At 42.5% G+C, this 21,913-nt stretch overlaps 1 protein-coding gene across 4 annotated transcripts in view; it reads right to left on the bottom strand.

The window, feature by feature from the left end:
• The window catches only part of APLP2 (amyloid beta precursor like protein 2), a 57,708-nt gene that overhangs the window by 26,639 nt on the left and 9,156 nt on the right, over positions 1 to 21,913 (bottom strand). For all 4 annotated transcript variants that reach the window (XM_070399773.1, XM_070399774.1, XM_070399775.1 and 1 more), the window contains exons 2-3: positions 2,919 to 3,092; positions 1,950 to 2,073 (exon numbers count right to left, since the gene is read on the bottom strand). In XM_070399773.1, the coding sequence (XP_070255874.1) occupies positions 1,950 to 2,073; positions 2,919 to 3,092 (298 nt within the window). The remainder of the gene's footprint in view (positions 1 to 1,949; positions 2,074 to 2,918; positions 3,093 to 21,913) is intronic.

Raw genomic sequence — 21,913 nt, 5'->3', positions numbered from 1 at the left:
TCACATCAATGTCTCTCTTTCTCTCTCTCTCTATCCCTTCCACTCTTTCTAAAAAATCAATGGTGCTGAGGAGACAAAATAATTAAAGCTGGGTCGGTGTTTACAACAAGGTTAGAGAAAGATGCATACACAGAAACCATTGGTTGTACAGTGTGACAGGTGTAATGGCAACAACATGGAGAACTTCAGATATTTCTATCGAAAATAAAAGTGGCTCTGTTAAAGGAAGCATCCCCTGAGATAAGTCTTAAAGGGAGAACTTCCCAAGTAAAGTGAAATAGAGGAAAATCATTCCAAACTATGGGTGGATGGTAAGTGGCCAGGAGCCATGAGATGTCCATGTTGGTGAAGAGTCTGCAGCACAGAAAGGGGACATGAGGGTGCTGTAGAAAAGTAGAGTTAAGCAAGGGCCACTTTATGGAGTTTTAACCCATGCTAACGAGCTTAATTAAAGATGATTTTTTAAGTAGAGAAGGGCTACTAAGGGGTGTTATGTGCGCATAACACCCTTTAATTCAATCTTCACTTTAGATCAGAAGGCAACACACTGACAACAGACCTGAGGGACAGGCATGGAGGCTGTGGTCAGCCTAGACTAGGAAGGAAATGAGGGAGAGCTGAACTAGAGCAGGGGAGTCAGCTGGAAAAGGATGTAAGCCAGAGGTTCCCAAATTTTTGAGTCACAGCACCCCTAGGGCAAAAGAATGCCCCAAAGCCAAGTAGTTAGGCCAACAAGTGAGTAAGTACTTGTGTCCTAACCCCTTAGGGCCTGCTGGGCCCTACACAACTCTTCCAACCTTGGAATCCATTGACCACACTCACGTTTCTTTCTTCTATAGTGATTTTGTGTGATGCTGGCCTTTTATTACAGGAACCACAAAGATGAAGTCATAGAAAGGAATAAAATGGTCAGGTGTTGAAACTGTGATTACTCCCAGCTAGTAGTTCTCGGGATGTCTGACAGATGTTTCCCCTGAAAACTCAAACATCCCACAACAATGCCGCTGTGAGTCTGCTACAATGTCCTGGAGCGCCTCGGTGCACTTAACACATGGACATAAGCCATACTCCAGAGGCGAGAATCAGACTGGCCTGAAAACTGACCGGATGTACAAAGGGCTCCCAGATCTCAAGCTCAGAGCTCTGGGTGGGTAGTGGAGCCAGCAAGGGACACAGAACACACAGGAGGGCGAAGACCAGGCTGCAAGGTCTTTAGGGGTAAAGATGCAAAAGGCAGAAGTGATTCCAAGTGCTATCTACAAATAGTCAAGAATACTAGTTTGAGAATTTTATAGAGAATGAATGAAACCTCATACCCAGAGATTTTTTGGAGCCAAATGGAATGGAAGAACATCCTTAAATCTCATCTCAAAAAATTTAAACTGGGTATTTAAAACAAAGTAATTGCTCCATATTTTAAATACTGTTATTCAGATGCTGACTCTTCCTGTTATTTTGCTGCATGTGAGAATGAGAAAAGCAATATATTCCGTTTGAGGAAAGGTTTTAAAGAAGGGAGGGAAGGGAAAAAGTTAAATTCATGCCTAAAAGTATGTACATCTACAGAACTACCCCGGATGTCACATTAGTGCTGTATCCATGGGCTGCTCGGTCCCCCGCACTACTAGGACTCTAACACCTCACACTCTCCCTGGAGGTGGAGCTGGGCCGCTCTGAGGGCAGCACTCTCATCAGTGCCACGGAAAAGATGCTCCCCTAAAAGACAAGGATGCCCATGATGGGAGAGGGCGAGTTAGCGACCAGCGAAGACAAGTCCATTATCGACACAGCAATAAATAGTCAAAAGAGGAAGTCCCACAATAAATCCGTGTAGCCCGCAGGTTCTTAACAGATGTGGATAGTTCACTGTGAGTCAAGAGAAACTTAAATTGAAAAACGAGGGACCCCACTTCCTGAGAAGCACCCAGGAATGTCTACAGAGCACTCACCGAGACACTTGAATGGAATCACAATGTGGCTCTTGCACTGCTTCTTGTCCCGCCGGCACCAGTTGTCCACGCTGGCTGGCTGGTTGGCCTCCATCACATTGGTGATCTGTAGCTCTGGGTACATCTGCACAGGAAAAGGCACACTCGCAGTGAGCGGACGGGTCTCTAATAAATGCACATTCGCTCCCAGGAAGGCTGAGTGTCTGTTTACTCAGTGTCACTGTTATCCTATGTAAATCTAAAGTTCCACTCGGCTGCCCCTGGCTCCAGATAAACTCTTCAAGTAAAAAGATACCATAACGATTAGTTTTCTTGGGAAAGGCAGATTTCTGACTACTAATGCGTTCTCTTAAAAAAAAAAAAGGACTCTTTAATACAACAGCAGCAAGCTTTAAGCCCAATAAATCTGCTAGACATCAAGGATGCTTGTAGGGTACGTGTAAGTAGCTGAGTTCATGAACTAAAACATTTAAGAGGCAAGTCCATGGAAGTGTCTGTTAGTAAAATTATAGAACAATGCTAGGACCCTGGCCCTATATGCCAGTCTTGGTAAGTAAGAAGTTCATTCAAACCTCTTATATCCTTTTCTAGGTCAAGTTTTAACCCAAAACCAAGTTGACTCAGACTTGAGATGATCATTTACAGCAAGTGGAAACCACAAGCACACACATGACATGTCTGCTTCGTATCTTCCTATAACAAGTGGAAGCCGAGAGAAGCAGGCTGTACAGAATTCCTTCCACAGTATTCCTTCCTCAGAGAACTGAGGTTCACAGCACACAAAGGCAAAAGCCTTTTCGAGAAGACTCAGTCACCTCACAGCTTAGAAACAAAGGCCCAGTGTACCAGTCTTTAGCCACTTAGTCTTAGGTCAAAAGAAAAGAATGATAGAATATCCATTTCTAATGCAAATAGGCTCAAATGTGACCCAGAAACAAAGCGGTTTTAAGTTTCTGGCAACACTCTTACCTCCTGACAGTACTGAAGAACTTCTTCTTTTGTTCCAAAGCAGCTCTTGGTGCCTGATGGGTCAGGTTCCCACTCCCCAGTCTGAATGTTCACGTGCATATTTAATTTTCCACAAAACATTGCAATCTGAGGCTCGGCGACAGCAAATCCTGTTCCAGCATTGGCCGCAAGAGCCTACGAAAGGGGGGCAAAAAACACGTTTACTGCAAGAAGGCCACACCAAGGCAGTCATATTCAGTTGTCTGGGACAGTAGAACCGATCTTTTAAAATTTTTCACTGTAACTATTATGTCATAAACAAACCCCCTTCCCAGGAACTAACCCAGAATAAAAATGACCTCTGGATATACATGATCAGAGTGAAAGATCAATGGTAAATTTATCCCCCACTCCCCCCACTCGAATACTTCTGACTTGGAAACCTATAACATAACTGCGGTCTCCTCTATTACAAGCAAATCTACTTTCTGTTCCTTAATAAATCGTACCACAAAAGCATAACATGTCTAAGTTCCAGTCATTTTATTCAATTCACTTACACAAATTTTATTGAGCAGCTACTATTATGCAAACCAACAAGCAAAATGCTTAGGACACAAGGGTGAGCAGAAAGCTATGACCCCTGCTCTCACGGGGCTTGAGGTCTAGAGCAGCAGTCCATACACCCAAAAAGCGTGATCCCATGCCCAGACATCCTGAGGAGGAAAAGAACACAGCACTGAAGAAGTATTTGAAAAGGGAACCGGCCTTGGACTTGGATGAGATGATCAGGACTGCTTCCTGAAGAGAATGGCACTGAGTGGAGCAGAGCTTTGAGCATCGTAAGCAGAGAGGAAGTGGACAGTGGTACAGGTGGGAGGGGAGCATACAGGGACAGACTGGACAGTCTGCAGACCAAGAAAGGACTTTGGTCTTTATCACCGGAAGTGTGGAGAGGTTTTAAGCACAAAGTTAGTATTTTCAAAATGCAGCTCTGATGCTTTCTCTGGTTGAGGGTGAAGAACAGAGTGAAAGGAACCCAGAGTATATGCAGGGCAATGGCTCAGGAAGCTGGAGCTGCACAGTCCAAATGTGAGCGATGGTAGCTTGGGCTAAAGGAGGGTGATGGAGAGACAGAGTCAAGAGATCACAGAGAGCAAAACAAGCAAGACTTGGTGACGGATTAATGTTACTTAAGAAGTGATGGTGTCATTTGTGAAACTGAACACTAAAAGGGATTTCATGAACAATTTTACCTTGTGTTAGTTAAAAAGAATCAACTACTGCAGAAAATCTTTTTCTGGCTAGCATTCTCTTCTTTGCAAAAGATCACAGCCATTAACAACTCCTAAGTTACAGGTGAGAAACAACATCTAGGCCTGAGGACAGTAAGGCTCCTGCAAAGTCTCTGGCAGCAGGAAAAAAGCACAGGCATCCCAACATCTAGAAATAGGCCCACACTGCTGGCTGATCCACAGCGGAGTTCGGTGGTCTTTCCTAGTGAAAGTTCTTTCAAAATAAAAATTAAATAGCTTTTAAAAAAATGTTAAAACTTGGATTGTGGAGGCGGGGGTAGGAGGGTTAAATTGCATGATTATATTGTTCTATATTTTTTTGAGAGAGAAAGGAAGGGAGAGAGAGATTTGTTGTTCCACTCATTTATGCATTCACTGGTTGATTCTTGTATGTGCCCTGACTGGGAATTGAACCCACAACTCTGGTGTACTGGGACTCTAACAACTGAGATACCTGACCAGGGCTATTCTATTGTTCTTTTTAAAGAGAGCAATTAGCCCTGACTGGTTTGGCTCAGTGGATAGAGCGTCGGCCTGAGGACTGAAGGGTCCCGGGTTCGATTCCGGTCAAGGGCATGTACCTTGGTTGTGGGCACATCCCCAGTAGGGAGTGTGCAGGAGGCAGCTGATCAATGTTTCTCTCTCATTGATGTTTCTAACTCTCTATCCCTCTTTTTTACTCTCTCTAAAAAAATCAATAAAATATATTTTTAAAAAAAGAGAGCAATTAACATAAAATGGTTTTCTGTAAAGAAAGGTAGGCCTGACTTGAGTACATGGAAAATGTGTGCTTTCCAAGCAGTTCTTACTTATCTGTGCTGATGGACAACACAGACACGAATGGTCCTCCCCATTAGGAGCCTACTTTAGATTATGAAATACATTACGATCCTTTTCCAGGACAAATTTACCATCCTACACCTTTTGCTGTGAAACTTATGAAAATTAGCCTGCTCTCCACTAGTATGAGAGAAGGAAGCACAAACACCTGCTGGACAGCTGGGAGAAAGGGCATTTGAAGTAAAACGTTGCCTGGGTTGAAAACTACCTATTAAACCCAATCAGGAGAACAATTTGCAACTTTATGAACTAGAATCGACTATAACCCTGTGATGATAGTCACTTATTAAAGCAGAAGGAAGATCCTGTGCCTTCAGTGTAACTGCATGTGAAGCTACAGATTGGTGTTGAGTCCTATCTCCCCCAAAGGGAAAAAAAAAAACATTTAAAAGGACACTAATGGTGTTTATTAAATGGTAAAAGGATGCACAAGACAAATGTGTGAATTCTCACAATGAGTTCAAAACATGCACCAAAATGCCTCTCGTGGTGGCCTTTCTTCCTTTGGAGCCATATCTAAGGATTATGGCTAGAAACCGAGATTACGATCAGCCGCCTCCTGCATGCCCCCCACTGGGGATCCAGCCCGCAACCCCAGCATGTGCCCTGACTGGGAATCGAACTGGGGACCTCTCGGTGCATAAGACAACGCTCAACCAACTGAGCCACACTGGCCAGGGCTGGCCTTGTATATTTTTAACATTAAAAGACAGCTATTAAACAAATAGAATTCTGGGTGTGATGTGCAATCTTTCAAGTGGGGAGTGGGGGGTGGGCTGGGATGGAGATTTACCTCTTAGATTCCAAAAATGAATACACGTAAGACACAGGGTCAGTTAGTTATGTGAGGTCACCCAAGGCCCAGCTGCGGAGTGGTCGGAACTGTGCAGGCAGCCCTCTATTTATCAGCACCGAAGATTATGTTCCACGTGTTACTCATTATAGCTGTTAGATAAAAGACCGCAAGGGTTCCAGCTGCATAAATGTTCAGTGTGTGGGTCAACCGCTGAGGTCAACACAGCAGTGTAAGTGCATTTGATCTCTGTGCTGAGATGGTCAGCATTCCCTTCCCTAAAGAGAATCTAAAATACCAGAGGTTAAAGCAACAGGAAGAGGCAGCTAAGCAGCGACACCCTCACATCAGTTACCACCAAGAAAAGGGAGAGTAACTGGCACCATTCCAGACAGCTCATCTGCTGCAGTGATTCACTTCTGAGTTCAGAAAGATTAATCCTTGTGGTCATAAGAGACTCTCAAGAAGGTATCATCTGAAATACAAAAAGCCTCTGTGGACTGTGTCTAGGAATCCACTAATCAAACGTACCCCACCTTATCTAGAGAATAATCGGGTCTTTTCTATGTTTGTACTTCTTCCCTCTGAAAATGCTTTTATTTAATGGGCTCTCCATTTTCTTAAGCGCACACTGTGCCTTGATCCATTACATCAACGTATAAATCAATCTGTTTCCTGATCTAACATGTTACAAATGGGACGTCACTGCCAAGTCAGCAGTTCTGACATCCTGTGAACCTGGAATCCACTCCGAAAGGAAATTAATGCCCGTGCTTTGGCACTTAAGCCAGTGCCTGTGATCTATGCGCGCTGCAGCACTTTGAAGGCTTTGAAAACAAATTACATCAATTGCTGTCCTAGCCCAGTGCTTCCATTTTGCTTAATAATTCATTCTTAATAAGAAATTCCATTGTATTAATTTGGATCAGGAAAAGAGAGTTTAGCTATTTAGGGACAGAAATTCAACTTGGTAAAAAGTGCTTCTAGAAACTTGGTTGAAAACCTGAAATGGCTGAAGGCAATAAATAAATCTAAGTCTGAACCTAACTTATCCCCAGCCCTTTAATCATCACTGGAGAGTTGCACCCCACACCCCCAGCTAAGCCCCGCCTCCTTTCACAGGGCCACTCGGGACCAGGGCAGGCTCCCAATCCAAGCAAATAAGCAAGCCCATTACCTCCTCCCTCACGGAAGCTACTGCTGCATCTAACCTGGCTCTAGGGTTTGTGAGGGTGCCTGCGGGGAGGGCGCTGCTTCCTCCTATGACTGAGTGAATCATGTCTCCTTGGACAGGAAGGTGCTGTATGCCAGCCTCTCAGGTGTCCAAGCTTCACCCTGCAAAGTCAAGTTAACTCAGTTCTAGTTCTTATAAATCTGAGCAATGGTAAGCGCCTTTGGAACATCTATTTACTATCTGGATACTAGTGATTTGTAGTCAACATGACTTAAAATCCATAGTGTCAAGATAGTTCCCTAAGATATTCACCGACTACAAAAAGGGAAACAAATTACTTCACAGTGGAGGCACCAACATGAACCTTACCAGCAAAAAGACATTTAAGAATACCAACAGGAAAGACTTGGGCAAGACAGAGGGACTTAGAGACTGGAAAAGACGAAGGAGAAATGACAAGTAAATGCAAAGGGGGGGCCTGAAATAGGGACAGGACATTAATGGGAGAAGCGGAGAAATTACTGGACTCAGGGCTGTAAATCTGTTAATAGCACTGAACCAATGTCAATCCCCCAGTTTTGATAGCTGCACCGTGGTTATATCAGATGTTAATATTAAGGGAGGTGGGCTAAGGGTATAGGGGACCCTCTATAGTATTTTTGCAACTTTTTTAAAAAAACTCTAAAATTAGTTCAAAATTCACTGGTTTTGGTTTCTTAATCCTGTTCATTGCCTGCCTGAATTTCAATCATGATTACATGGATTCAATCTGTCAAAAGAGAAAGGCAAATAGTAAGTATAATCAGAGCAGGCCCAATACCTACAAAACATACTGTTTTATTCTGAACACATGAGCACACATTCTAACGTGGTAAAATCCCATGTGTACAAACATTAAGTCTGATTTCTCTCCAATGGGAGGACAACTGCAGTTCTGCTTAGAGCCTAAGACATAAGAAAGTCCACTCTTGTTACTGTCAAAGAGGTGCCTATAGTTTGGAGCCTTTAAAGTATCTTCATCAACTGTACAAAAGTGAAGCTTTCAATGAAAAAAACAAAGATCCAAGCTTCAAACACTTTAACCCGCTACTGAATAAAACAGCAGGATTCTTGTCAAGCATTTTCCAGCAAACGAAGCAAAACCTACTCTTAAAAATGAGTTTTCATCACACCGGTTGAAAATCATTGACCTCTTTTTACATTTGAACTTCTAATGAGAAGCTGGTGAATTAGGGTTAGGAGAGAAAAATTCCAAATATAAAAGGCTGATATCCTTCCACTGACATATACCAGCTATTATGTGTGATTTTCATAGGCACTACTTTATACAAATAATCCCTGCTTTTATTAGAGCTCTAATATGAAAGCATACGTGAGGTATCACTGCCAAGACTAAAAGTGGCTTACACGGTCTCCGAGGCTTTTTACAGGGTCCCTGTAATTTGTCCATCTGGATTACACTGGTCGGGTCCAAGCACCAAGATTTACGCAAGGTCTGTCTTTACGCCTGTGTCTCTGAGATGAGCAGGAAGTCTTTTATAAAAGAAGTTATTGAAAAACACAGGCAGTACTTTTATATTTAAAAAAAAAAAGATGCAGAACAGTGTTTATGGACCTAAAATTCTCAAGTTTTTTACTGGCTCCTGTTTCTTTCCAATGTCCCATAATAAAACAGGAATCGTGAGAAACTGATTCCCGCAGGCAGGACGACGTGCCCTGTCCAACCATCAGGCGTCTGTTCACCCACTGCTGATCTCAGAAGAAGTGTGCGATGCGCTGCTTTATCTGTACAACAGGGCTGCTAACATACACACTGCTCCCAGGCTGTTTGTGGGGATTAAATGGAGATAATGCACTAAGCACGATGCCGACCTCAGAGCACGCACTCAAATGTGAGCCTGCTTACCGCAGGGCTGGTTCCTAAGGATTTAATTCTCTGTGGCTACCATTACACAGAACGGGGGCTTAAACCACGGGCACCCAGGGACGAAAGAACACGTGAGATCCTTCAGTGGCCAGTCATCCGCAAAGCCAGGAGGAGCATGAAATGGGGTTAAAGGACTGCACATTGCTTTTTACAGATTAAACTGAACATGCCTAGAGCAGGCTGCAATAATTCTCTACACTTCATTCTGTGGGAATTCAGTTGCCAAATGTTTACATAAACATTTTAATGCTGCCCTATTTATTTAAGGGAAAATCACCAGGAGCTGCTGGCTTGCTGGCTTCCTGGATCTGGTCTAGCTTTCCATTGGCTGAGAAGTGGCATCTGCAGTTACTATTAAAGTCGCTGTTGTGATTTTTTAAAAAAAGCACTATGCAAATTATTTCTCTAAATGAGTCTTCTTAAGAGATATTCCTTCTACATGGAAGTTATTTCCTCACTCTCTTGATCTTAGCTATCACTTGAGGGCAGTCTAACTACGGCATTACTCAAATTTTAGATATTACAATAAATGACACCTACAATATTAACTTTGGACTTTGGTTCACATTAGAACGGACAGAACTCCACTTTCCAAAAACTCCTGATATCTAAGAAACATGGCTGGGAAACAAAGAGGTTTCCTTGAATGAGATTCTGCATGATTCCTAAGCTAGGCAGCAATCTGTCATTCTTTGAACGCAGAGGTCAAAAAGCCAGGAGGCTTGAGCATTAATATAAGATGATGTTAATGGTGTGAACTTGGGCTTAACCTTTGAACTCAGGGCCAGTATTACTTAAACAATTATTTACTAAGAATGTACTAAATAAAGTGTGTGCAAGCCCGGGGGAATTTATATTGGAAAATGCTTTCTAAACCTTCAAAGGGTAAAATGATTCAAGTTAAAAAACACCCAGAAGTATTGCTGATTAAATATTAATAATTAAATACGTTCATTCTAAATCATTACTATTGAGTCACAGACGATAGAAATACAACTGATGGGAGGTTTTCTGTGGAATTCCAAGCACAAACCTGGCAATATTATCAGAAATTATAAACATACTTCTGGCTGATCTGAAGCTCTGTGATACTGTGTTTATTAAATGCATTCTCACAGCCATTAAAAATTAGGTAATTATTTAGCATATTTCAAAATTTCATGTACTTGAAATGTAATAACTTACACCTTTTAAAGAAGTATTCAGACAGACCCATTTCACTAAAATAAACACTCAACCTAGTGAATTTACCAAGGTTAAGTCAGGAAACTATCCAACATGTCTGCTCTGGCTGCAGAGCTCTATCTGACTTCGAGATGTTACAACCACAGCCCTGGCCAGGTGCCTCAGTTGGGTGGAGAGTCATCCCATACACCAAAAGGCTGTGGGTTGGATTCCTGGTCAGGGCACATACACAAAGGCAACCGATCTATGTGTCTCTCTCACATCGATGTTTCTCTCTCTCCCTTTCTTCCTCCTTCCCTCTAAAATCAACTAAAAAAAAAAAAGTTACAACCACAAACAAGAAAGGCCAGTGTCAGAGATCTCAAATGGATTCTACTGGATCCCTTTTCCTTTCATACATCCAGGGAAAGAAAACAAATCCATGCAGCTGAAAACATTCATGTTTTAATGTGTAGAATGGTTTTTATTGCTGTGTTAAAGCAGGGGTTCCCTGACATTCACTAGGGGGCTAGTAAGGTCTGCAACAGGTTTTCAGTGGCCTCCTGAAGAATAAGGTCTAAGGTGCATTTGTGTGCACACATGATTAGAGGACAACAGAATTGCTAACTGTTCTCTCTTGAGAAATGACTGTCCTGAATTCTAACATTACTTCCTTTCCACCTTTAAAATGTTTTTCATAAAACGACAGCATTGGTAAATGGGTGGTCTTTTTTAAAATAACATTCCGTAATATTAAGAATTGACCTTATCTTTCTAAAAATTTTTTCTTAGTTTTTACTAGCCCATGAAAACCAAAGGCTTATTATTAACTCTCTAAGGTTCTGTGATGCCAAAAAGGCAAGAAAGGGCAGAAATTCTTAAGTGAATAATCCTTATCTTTGTTTATAAGTAAAAATAAGACAATTTGCCAAATGACTTTCACAGGGTAGAAAGAGGCAAATTTCTATTTTAAAACACAAGTAGCAATTTCTACATGCTATTCTGCTAACTGTTTCACTATGTTTACTAGGTGCAAGCAATATTCGGATACCAATCTTGATTGTCACAACTCACTTTTAACTTCTTTATTTTTTACTTTTATTATTATATTTTTTGTCAATCCTCACCCAAGGATATTTTTCCATTAATTTTTAGTGAGAGTGGAAGGGAGGAGGAGAGACAGAGAGAGAGAAACATCGATGTGAGAGAGACACATAGATTGGTTGGATTGGCTGCCTCCTGCACATGCCACTGACCAGGGCCTGGGATGGAGCCTGCAACCTAGGTACGTACCCTTGACCGGAATCAAACCCAGGACGCTTCAGTCCACAGGCCGATGCTCTATCCACCGAGCCAAACCGGCTAGAGCTCACTTTTAACTACTAATATCCAACAAAACAATTGTAAAAATAACGAAAATATGAAAGTGCCCCACCCTCTCCTAGTTCAAAACAGTCAAAAGGCATCTTTCCTATGATTTACACAGCATCTAAATCTGAAAGTAAATAGAGGCTGTATTATCAGCTCACTCCAGATCTGCTTGCAGACAATAATGCTTCCTGTCTGGGACCTATGCCCATCCATGTGCATTATTGTAATTATCAGCAATTTTAAAAATAAAGTAATAAAGCTAGTATGAGCTGCTGGTCGGTATGTGTATTGCATGCTGCCACTGAGGCAGGATAGAGAGTAAGAAGCTGGGAAAATCCCTTGGCAAGTAGCATGGGGAAACTAAGATAGCTGAACAAACTGGCCAAGCAATTTACAGCCAGATCCAGAAGGTCCCCTCCCTGGAGATAACATCTAGGCCTCAGTTGTACTTTAGCTCCAGGCCCTGAAAAGCAGCAAAACCAGGTGGGTGACACCAGGACCAGCTGCAATGGCTCATGACCCCCAGGGTCCACCTGGAAAAGCTGATGACTATTCTACTGAAATTCTCCCCTAAACTGCCAGCCTTTAAAAACCCTCAAAACATGCCGAAACTGGTTTGGCTCAGTGGATAGAGCATCGGCCTGCGGACTGAAAGGTCCCAGGTTCGATTCCGGTCAAGGGCATGTACCTGGGTTGTGGGCACATCCCCAGTGGGAGATGTGCAGGAGGCAGCTGATCGATGTTTCTCTCTCATTGATGTTTCTAACTATCTCTCTCCCTTCCTCTCTGTAAAAAATCAATAAAATATATTTTAAAAAAAACAAACCCTCAAAACAAAACAAAGGACCCCAGCAAGCACTCTCCCTCCCAGGAGCATGCCAGCACTTTCCCCTCCCCCCTCTTCTTCCCCCTCTTCTTCCCCCTCTTCTTTTTCACTTGGCAAAAAAATCCAAACTTGCCATACTGCATAAGCTTCTTTTTTAAACTTTAATTTGGCATTCATTATCGATCTACTTGGGTGTAAATGATTACCCTCTATTCTCGTGCTGTTTCCAGATACTGTGTTTAGAAAACAGATGAGGGTCTCCCCTTGAGGACTGACTCACATTCTAATGGAGGGAGCTGGACAATGCAGGTAGTTTCAGATTGCTGGGGGAGGAGGGGAGGGAATGGTGGGGACAGGGGGAGAGGGAGGGGGAGGCGTGCATCTCCTAAACTCAAAGGGACTCCAGGAGACTTGCAACCAGGGGAGCAATGGGTAACAGCAGCTCATCCCAGGCTCAACCCCTGAACCTGTCTCCAAGGCCCCCTTCTCTCTGACTTCCCAGTGAGCCAAAGCAACCCCGCCTAGACTCTCCTGTGGCTCCTTTTACGCTAAGCCCTTCCCTATTTCACTGTCCCCAGCTTTAATAACTACTCTCAAAATCACCTGGGCTCATGCTGTGAAGAACCCACACACTACAGGCCAGCCCTAGGCAGACCTGCTCAGAACCTCCCTAGGATCAAGCCACCTACCTACTAAACAAATGCATAAAGGAGAAGAAAAGCTACACTCAAGTAAAGAGAACGAATAAGAAGGATGTAAATGCGCGCAAACACACCCACACCCACAGTGGAAAGTACAACAGCACTATTGTTCCCCTTGTCAGGCGGCCTCTGGGGAGCTGTGGCCACACCCTTGCCCTCTATGATCTGTTCCCCACACACCTTCGGAATGATCTCAGCACACATCGCTCTTCGGTTCCAAGGGATTCCCAGCCTTTACCAATGACCCCTGCCTCACTCCACCACCCGTCCTTGTGTCCACACACCAGCCAGGGTCTTTCCAACCTCAAGTTTCTCCACCTAGAACTCCCTTCCCCTGCTCTTCCTGAGGAGACAGACACATTCTCACCAAAATGTGCGTCCTGAGGGGCCTTCCTGAGGATAGTCCCCAAGCCATGGCTGCCTCCCCCTCCCCCTCCCCCTGTCCCCACCCTCCCCTCCCCTCCTCCCCCAGCAATCTGAAACTACCTGCATTGTCCAGCTCCCTCCATTAGAATGTGAGTCAGTCCTCAAGGGGAGACCCTCATCTGTTTTCTAAACACAGTATCTGGAAACAGCACGAGAATAGAGGGTAATCATTTACACCCAAGTAGATCGATAATGAATGCCAAATTAAAGTTTAAAAAAGAAGCTTATGCAGTATGGCAAGTTTGGATTTTTTTGCCAAGTGAATCCATGTACACAGCCTGAAAAGTCACATAACACGAGGCTCACAGGAGAATGCAGCCCTCCAACCCATGGGCTGGGAGGTGGTCAGATGTCAGGTTTCCGATGTGGGTGCCTTGTATTTTGAGTATTCAAAGGTTATCCAAGTGGCAATAGTGAAGATATTTCCCAGACAAAAATATAGGTCAGGAACTCCAGAGCTGGAATTATGCATTTGCAATTATGGGCTGGAATTATGAATTTGCAATTCAGTAACAAGCTGAAAGAATGTTAAACCCCGAGATTAGGTAGGGTCATCTGGGGAGACTGCAGCTGAAATGGAGAACAGAACCGTAAGAAATATCAACATTTGCCCAGATGGTATGGGTCAGTGATTGAGCATCAACCCATGAACCAAAGGTCACCAGCTTGATTCCCATTTAGGGCACATGCTGGGATTGGGGCTCAATCCCCAGTAGGGGAGCACGGAGGAGGCAGCTGATTGATGTTTCTCTTATCAATGTTTCTATCTCTCTATTCCTCTCCCATCCTCTTTCTCTAGAACAGGGGTGGGCAAACTTTTTGACTCGAGGGCCACAATGGGTTCTTAATCTGGACCGGAGGGCTGGAACAAAAGCCTGGATGGAGTGTTTGTGTGAACTAATATAAATTCAAAGTAAACATCATTACATAAAAGGGTACGGTCTTTTTTTTTTTTAGTTTTATTCATTTCAAACGGGCTGGATCCGGCCCACGGGCCGTAGTTTGCCCACGGCTGCTCTAGAATCAATAAAAATATATTTTAAAAAAGAACTATCAACATGAAGGCGTACAGAAAGTCCACTGCTGAGGGAGAAACCAGGAGAGAAAACTGTACCAACTGAAATGCCAGCCCACCATTTCCCAAGGTTACGGAGCACTCGTCACTTCAGTGTGGTGAAAGGGGCAGAAACAAGGCCACTCTGAGCCCAGGAGACACGAGAGGTGAGGAAACAGGCTGAGTGCAGACAGAAGGTGGGTCTACTGGATCAAGGACTTCCCAAGAAGATTAGCATCCAAATTGAGATGTGGCTATAAAGGTAAATATATGCTGAACTTCAAAGATTTAGTATGTAAATTGAAAAGCGTCAGGTTTCTCATTAATTATATTACATGTTGATTTTATAATATGATTATACATGTAGAAGTGATAAAATTTCAGCCATGAGTTAAATAACATATATTGTTAAAACTAATTTCATGTATTTTTGCTTTTAAAGAAAATGCCAACTAGAAAAATTTACATTGCACATGTGGCTTGCATTTATTTCTATTGGACGTGCAGTGCTGAATGTTCAGTTAACACTGTACTAAGAAAGACATGACCTGAATGATTTTTTTTCTTTCACCTGTACATGCCATTTAAATGCACTTTCCCCCTGACCAGTGTGCTCAGTGGTTAGAGTGTCAGCTCACACATCAAAGGGGTTAGAGTGTCAGCTCGCTCTCTCTCTCTCTCTCTCTCTCTCCCTCCCTCTCTCCCTCCTTCCCTCCCATTCTCTCTCTCCTCCCCACCCTCTCTTCCACTCTCTCTGGGGGGGAAAAAATCAATTGGAAAAAATATCCTCGGGTGAAGATTAACAAAACGCACAAAAATATAATAATGAAATAACATAAATGCACTTTCCTTTCTTCCATCATGAAGACTAGCAAGTGTTCCTGGTGACGCAGGAATGTACTCACATGGTTCCTTGAGGACCGAGAAATCCTCAAGTTGACAAGAGTTAAGTGGGTGAGAGCCACAAAGGCTGTCTGAAGAGGCCAGGCTAGCTCAAGAGACAAGCGGTTATAAGTAAAGTAAGGAACAGGAATTAGACAGAAAAAGGACCTTGAGACATTTCTTCTTAAAAAGATTGGTTATGTAAATGAGTAAGGTGCCAAGAGCCAAAGTTCTTATTTTATCCAATTGCTGAGCCAGGGAGAAGGGGACACACACACAGGGTGACAGTCTCCTCCGCCCCCAACTCTTTAGATTCACTTATATGTTCACGTCTGATTGAAACAAACAATCAAACAAAACCCCCGCTCCCAGGCTTCTGACACCCACAGAACAAAATCCAAAGGCCTCCTAAAGACAACAATAATAACCAGAACAGATAAAGTATATATTAGGCTCCAGTAATAACAAGATGAATGGGTCACAAGTCCTCAAAGACCTCAACTGTCGGAGGCTTGGTGCGGTAGGGAGACAGCATATAAACAAAACAGCCCTAATAAAAAGGGAACGAGTCTCAAACTGCCATAAGAGATCCCCAACTGCTGTTTGATCGCTTCCTAAATGGCAGTCAAAAGCAGCCACAATGAAAGGTACACTAATACCTCTATTTTCTATAGGCATAATATTACAAATTGGAAGTCTATTCCTGAATATGAAAATAAAGAGAAAAAAGAACAGACACAAATGTATCTAAACATACATATCTAGATCATAGAAGTCCTTTTGGAATGCTTGCTTTATGGGCGAGAGTGGCTGAAGCTTCTCAAAATCTAGTGAAGTATGACCGGCTGGTGTGGCTCAGTGGTGGAGCTTCGACCTATGAACCAGGAGGTCATGGTTTGACTCCCAGTCAGGGCACATGCCTGGGTTGCGGGCTTGATCCCCAGTGTGGGGCATGCAGAAGGCAGCCAATCAATGACTCTCTCTCATCATTGATGTTTCTCTCTCTCCCTCTCCTGTCCTCTTTGAAATCAATAAAAATATATTTTTTAAAAAATCTAGTGCCCTAACTGGTTTGGCTCAGTGGATAAAGTGTCGGCCTTCGGACTGAAGGGTCCCGGGTTCGATTCTGGTCAAGGGCACATGCCCAGGTTGCAGGCTCAGTCCCCAGTGGGGGGCGTGCAGGAGGCAGCAAATCAGCGATTCTCTCTCATCATTGATGTTTCTATCTCTCTTACCCTCTCCCTTCCTCTCTGTAATCTATTAAAATACATATTTTTAAAAATTTAGTGAAGTACAGAAAGGGGACTTCTTTTCCTTGCAAACTTCTCTGGAGCAAGCCTGAGTAGTCCTTTGTTGCTCTGAGAACCTTGTTATTTCCTTCAAGTTTACAAGCTTGGATGATTCTCAATGCCAATTCATTGTAGCACCTGAATGCCTCAGTCATGTCAAAGATGGAGCCAGGCATTTCTCCGAAGATGCATGTTCAGTGACTTAATCCTCCCAATTTCAACTAGTTTTCCTGGACAACTCAGTGATGTCTCTGTAGCCGTGCTTGTAGCCTTCCCTGAACACGGATTTTCTTCAAATCCGTCTAATCTTTTTCTCCCCCTGGAGTAATCAAAACTATCCTATTCCTCGTGCTAAAACTTTCTTCCTTTGATGATTTACAGCCATTTACAATTACTCTGTATAATAACATGCCACTTTTATTTGAATTCAGATACTCCATAAAAGCAAATCAATAAAAAGTAGGTGAGAGCATGGCAACCATTGGCAAATTCTAAACCATTATACTTTGGATAAAAAAAAAAGACAACCACCTTATTAAATTCATTTTATGTATTTTATAGTTAAGAACTCCCACATGGTCTTTATTCTTTTTGTTGTTGTTAATGCCCACCCGAGGATTTTTAGAGAGAGTGGAAGGGAAGGGAAGAGACAGAAATATTGATGTGAGAGAGACACATCGACTGGTTGCCTCCTGCATTCGCCCCAACCAGGGCCAGGGATCAAGCCTGCAACCACAGTCCATGCCCTTGACTGGAATTGAACCTGAGACCCTTTAGTTCACGGCCAACGCTCTAACCACTGAACCAAACCAGCCAGGGCTCGTCTTTATTCTTTAATATATAACTACAATCCACAACAATACATATATATTTTTATATATGTACACATAGATACTACTACACATACACTACTACAATTGTTCATGTCCTTAGATCAGCCTCTAAATGACATTCAATCCAAACATTGTAAGAAGAAAATTATTTTGCCACCATATATAGTGCCTTTACCAAAAAAAAGTCTCCTCAGTAATTTCCAACAGCACGTGTTAGCACACAGTCTACAAAAATCCCTCCTTGTTTTTCTTCTAAATAGTCTTACGAAGTCATCAGAAATAAATAGTTCACCTTGAGCCCTTCAGAAACAGGCAAGTCAAGCAGCTATTTAGGTCTGTAACACTATCTGGTAACTCGGTACCCAAGCCACATTTGGACGATCCATGTTGACTTGTACTAAAATGATTTTCCTTTGCCCTGCTCATCTCTTAGAAACAGTTATTAACAAGCTCAATGGAAAAAATTTTGCAATTCATTTGTAAAACTTAATGCCAGGATGAAAACACGTGTTCATATTAAAGTGACTTCTCTGGCCCTGTAAAAAAAAATTGATTTCAAACATTTCCAAATGTATGTAAATCTAACATCACCGAAGCCGCTGTATCTTTGTCTCAGTAATACTTAACATGATGAAATTTTACTTGGCCAACATATGCTCGCATAAAATGATGTAATCTTATCTATATTTGTATAAGACATTTTTTACCCTTCTGGTCACTTTGCCTCTTTACTTTCTTCCAAACATTTTTGCCATAAAACTCCAAAATGTTCCAAAAACTGATGTAGGACTGACAAATTTCCAAAAGAAATTTATCTTTTTATCTTCATAAATTACCAAGTAAAAAGAATGCCAAAAGGGTGTTCTTCTTGATAATGTTTACTGAAGCAACCTTCCTGACCTCAAACTAGACTTGGAGTTTATGTTCTACTTTATCTTCTCCTGGCTTTCCGGAGACAGACATCGATACAGCTCGTATAGCTATCAGACCACCACGGGGATAGTTCAATGAGGACCCATTCACCCATAGCGATTGGTACTAGATCTGCAATGTGCACTTACCACCATTCTGTGACAAGTTCAGCGTCTTCACTCACTACACATAAACACACAAAACCACCTGTAATGGCTCAACGTGACTGGGAGCGTATCAGGTTTGAGTCTGTGCTTTGCATTTAATCTTTTTCCATCAATATTTAAAACATTTTAATCTGTCCTGCTTACTATTTCCATTGTTTAAAAGCACCACCAGACAACATTCAGCCTCAATGACTTGCATCAATTCACAAGATTACTCTTTCAAATGACAGCCCAGCTGGATATTTTATTAATGTAGATCCTGTGGAAGCTAATCAAGCCTCAAATAGTAATTTTTCTTAAAAGTTGCTGGGGGGAGGGGGAATTTCTATAAAGAAAAACATTCGTATAGCATTAAGCAGAAAGCTTCTTCAAAAGGGGGTGGGGCAGGGCAGAGTCCAAGCAGCCAATCAAAGAAAATTCTGTTATCAAATGTGGCTTTTAGTTCACTTGAAATCGCCATGAGTAATAGATGCTTACTGCAAGTTGGACGGCGAAGTGTGTGTATTGATCTACACCAGCAATTCTCGACCTGTGTGCCTTGGCACACCGATGTGCTGCTAGAAATTTAAAAACATGCAATACTTGACTCTTCCATTAGACTGTCAAAAAATGACAACAGCCAACAATAGCCATCTGGTGTGAATGAATCAAAATTATACCTATTTTTTGTCATATCAGCAAAAAGTAGGTTTTTTGGTAAGCCACAGAATTTTAGTAATTACTTTACATGTGCTGTGAGAAGGAGGAGGCTGAAAATCGCTGATCTACACCAGTTTATATGGGGGACTTGAGCACCAACAAATTTCGGTATACACAGGGGTCCTGGAACCAACCCCCTGTAGACACCAAGGGTAGTTAAGTTTAGGGGGAGTCAAAAGTTATACAAGGATTTTTGACTCCACTGGGGTCAAAGCCCCTCACACCCACGATCAACTGTACATTTTTTTAAAAATCCACACTTAGCTAGACAGCAAAATTGCTAAAAACCAGATTCAAAGAGAAAAACTTAAAAGTAGCCAGAGATAAAGAACACATTACCTTTAAAGGAGCAACAACTATGCTGACGGCTAAGTCAAGTTGTGGGTTATATTCAACAGTAGGATACTGGTTTCATTAAATATGAGCAGGAAAGTGAGATCTTTCAAATGATGAAAGAAATTCTATTCCCAATGAACCTACCTTGCAAGGAAGGTAGTGAGAAAGATATTTGGTAAAAGAATGTCATCAAACAACCTACCCTTAAAGAAATTCTAAAGTGTGTTTTGGAAGAAAAAACTTATCCCAGAAAGGTGAGAGATACAAGAGACACGAAGAATAACAAAGAGAATATGTAAATCTAAATCAGAGGCTCTCAACCTCACTGAAAATTTGAATTATCTGAGGAGTATTTAAAAAATAGTCATGCACCGCTTAATGACAGGGATGGGTGCTGTGGGAATATCACAAGGGCACTTACACAATCCTAGATGGTCTAGCCCAGTGGTCGGCAAACTCATTAGTCAGCAGAGCCAAATATCAACAGTACAACGATTGAAATTTCTTTTGAGAGCCAATTTTTTTAAACTTAAACTATATAGATAGGTACACTGTTATTAACTTAATTAGGGTACTCCTAAGGCTTAGGAAGAGCCACACTCAAGGGGCCAAAAAGCCGCATGTGGCTCGCGAGCCGCAGTTTGCCAACCACGGGTCTAGCCTACTACACACCTAGGCTGTAAGGCTATAAGCCTGTACAGCATGTAACTGTACTGAATACTGTAGGCAACTGTAACACAATGGTAAGTACAAAACTTTTAATAGTCCAGTGACAACAGTTAATAATATTGCATTGTATATTTGAAAGTTGCTTAGAGTAAATTTTAAAAGTTTGGCTCAAATAAACTCATTAAAATTCTTACCAGTTTGGACATTTCTTATGCTGACACACCGTACATCTTAAACTTACAAAATGTTCTATGTCAATTATAACTCAATTTTAAAAATTAAGGCTGAAACCGGTTTGGCTCAGTGGATAGAGCGTCAGCCTGCGGACTAAAAGGTCCCAGGTTCGATTCCGGTCAAGGGCATGTACCTGGGTTGCGGGCACATCCCCAGTAGGAGATGTGCAGGAGGCAGCTGATCAATGTTTCTCTCTCATCGATGTTTCTAACTATCTCTCTCCCTTCCTCTCTGTAAAAAATCAATAAAATATATTTTAAAAAAATTAAGTAGAAAGCTTGAAAAAACATGTGAACTGCAGCGCAAGCCCTGTTCAGAAAAAAATTTATAGCTTTACATAAACGCATTAGAAAAGAAGGTTGAAAAAATTTTAATTCAGCAGTCATCTCAAATTGTTAGAAAAAGAACAAATTAATCCCATGAATTATAGAAAGGAGAAAATAATGTGCAGGAAGTAATAAAATTAAAATACAGAGACAATCAACAAAACCCAAAGCTGATTATTTAAAAAGACTATTAGGAGGCCCAAGATGGCTGCAGCACAGGCAGATGCTGAACTCACCCCCTTCCATGAACAAACTCAAATATATATGACTAGAGAGAGCAATTTCTCCTGTGAGACAAACGGCTGGATGAACAGCTTCTGAACAACAAACAAGAGAAGAGATGGGCTAGAGAAGGAGGTAAACTATGGGAGCTGCCGCTGGCTCTGGAAGGCCATTGTTTATGTCCCCTCCACTGAGGGCTGGCAGGAGCTCTACTTGGGGGCTTTGGCCCACGTGCAAGATCAAATGCAGGGCGTTCCAGGCTACAATGCCTGGAGCCTTCTGGCTCCTAAGCAAGCAGAACAACAGGGTCCTGGCCTCTGCTGGGAGCCACCCCAGTCCGAAGACCAGTGCCTCAGGCACCATAAAGGACCTGCTCTGCTCCCACTGGCTTCCCAAAACCATCAGGCGCACAGCACCTGGACAGAGGTCACTTCTACAGAGAACACTTTATACAGAGAAAGCTGAGGAGCCGCGGATGCTCCCAGGAGATGTGAAAACACTCCAGGGTTAGAGGTGATTTAAGCTGGCCTCCACCTCCATAGGGTGGGTAGGGGCTCTACCGAGGTGCCCTAGCCTGCCTGCTAAGTCCCTGCAGCACATTCCCAGACACCTCCCACGCCCATTTCAGGTCAAACAAACAGAGCAAGTAGGACCAACAGGGCATTATTACACCTGCCCTCCCCACCCAGAGCTGCTCCTGCTCATAGGCCAGTGGCCCCAACACCTTAGACACCCCCTCGGTTCCTACTGGCCTGCCAAAACCACCTGGCATTCAGAGCCTATACAGAGGCTGCTTCTCCATAAGACCACTATTTTCAAGATGTGGAGAAATAGCTATTTTGTCTAATTCTTATAAGAAATGTAGATAAATAATTT

Source organism: Myotis yumanensis, unplaced genomic scaffold (genome assembly GCF_028538775.1).
Source record: "Myotis yumanensis isolate MYYU_CA2020_CCGP unplaced genomic scaffold, mMyoYum1.0.hap1 SCAF_19, whole genome shotgun sequence".
NCBI classification, from domain to species: domain Eukaryota; kingdom Metazoa; phylum Chordata; class Mammalia; order Chiroptera; family Vespertilionidae; genus Myotis; species Myotis yumanensis.
This window is presented reverse-complemented; position numbering and strand designations above follow the sequence as displayed.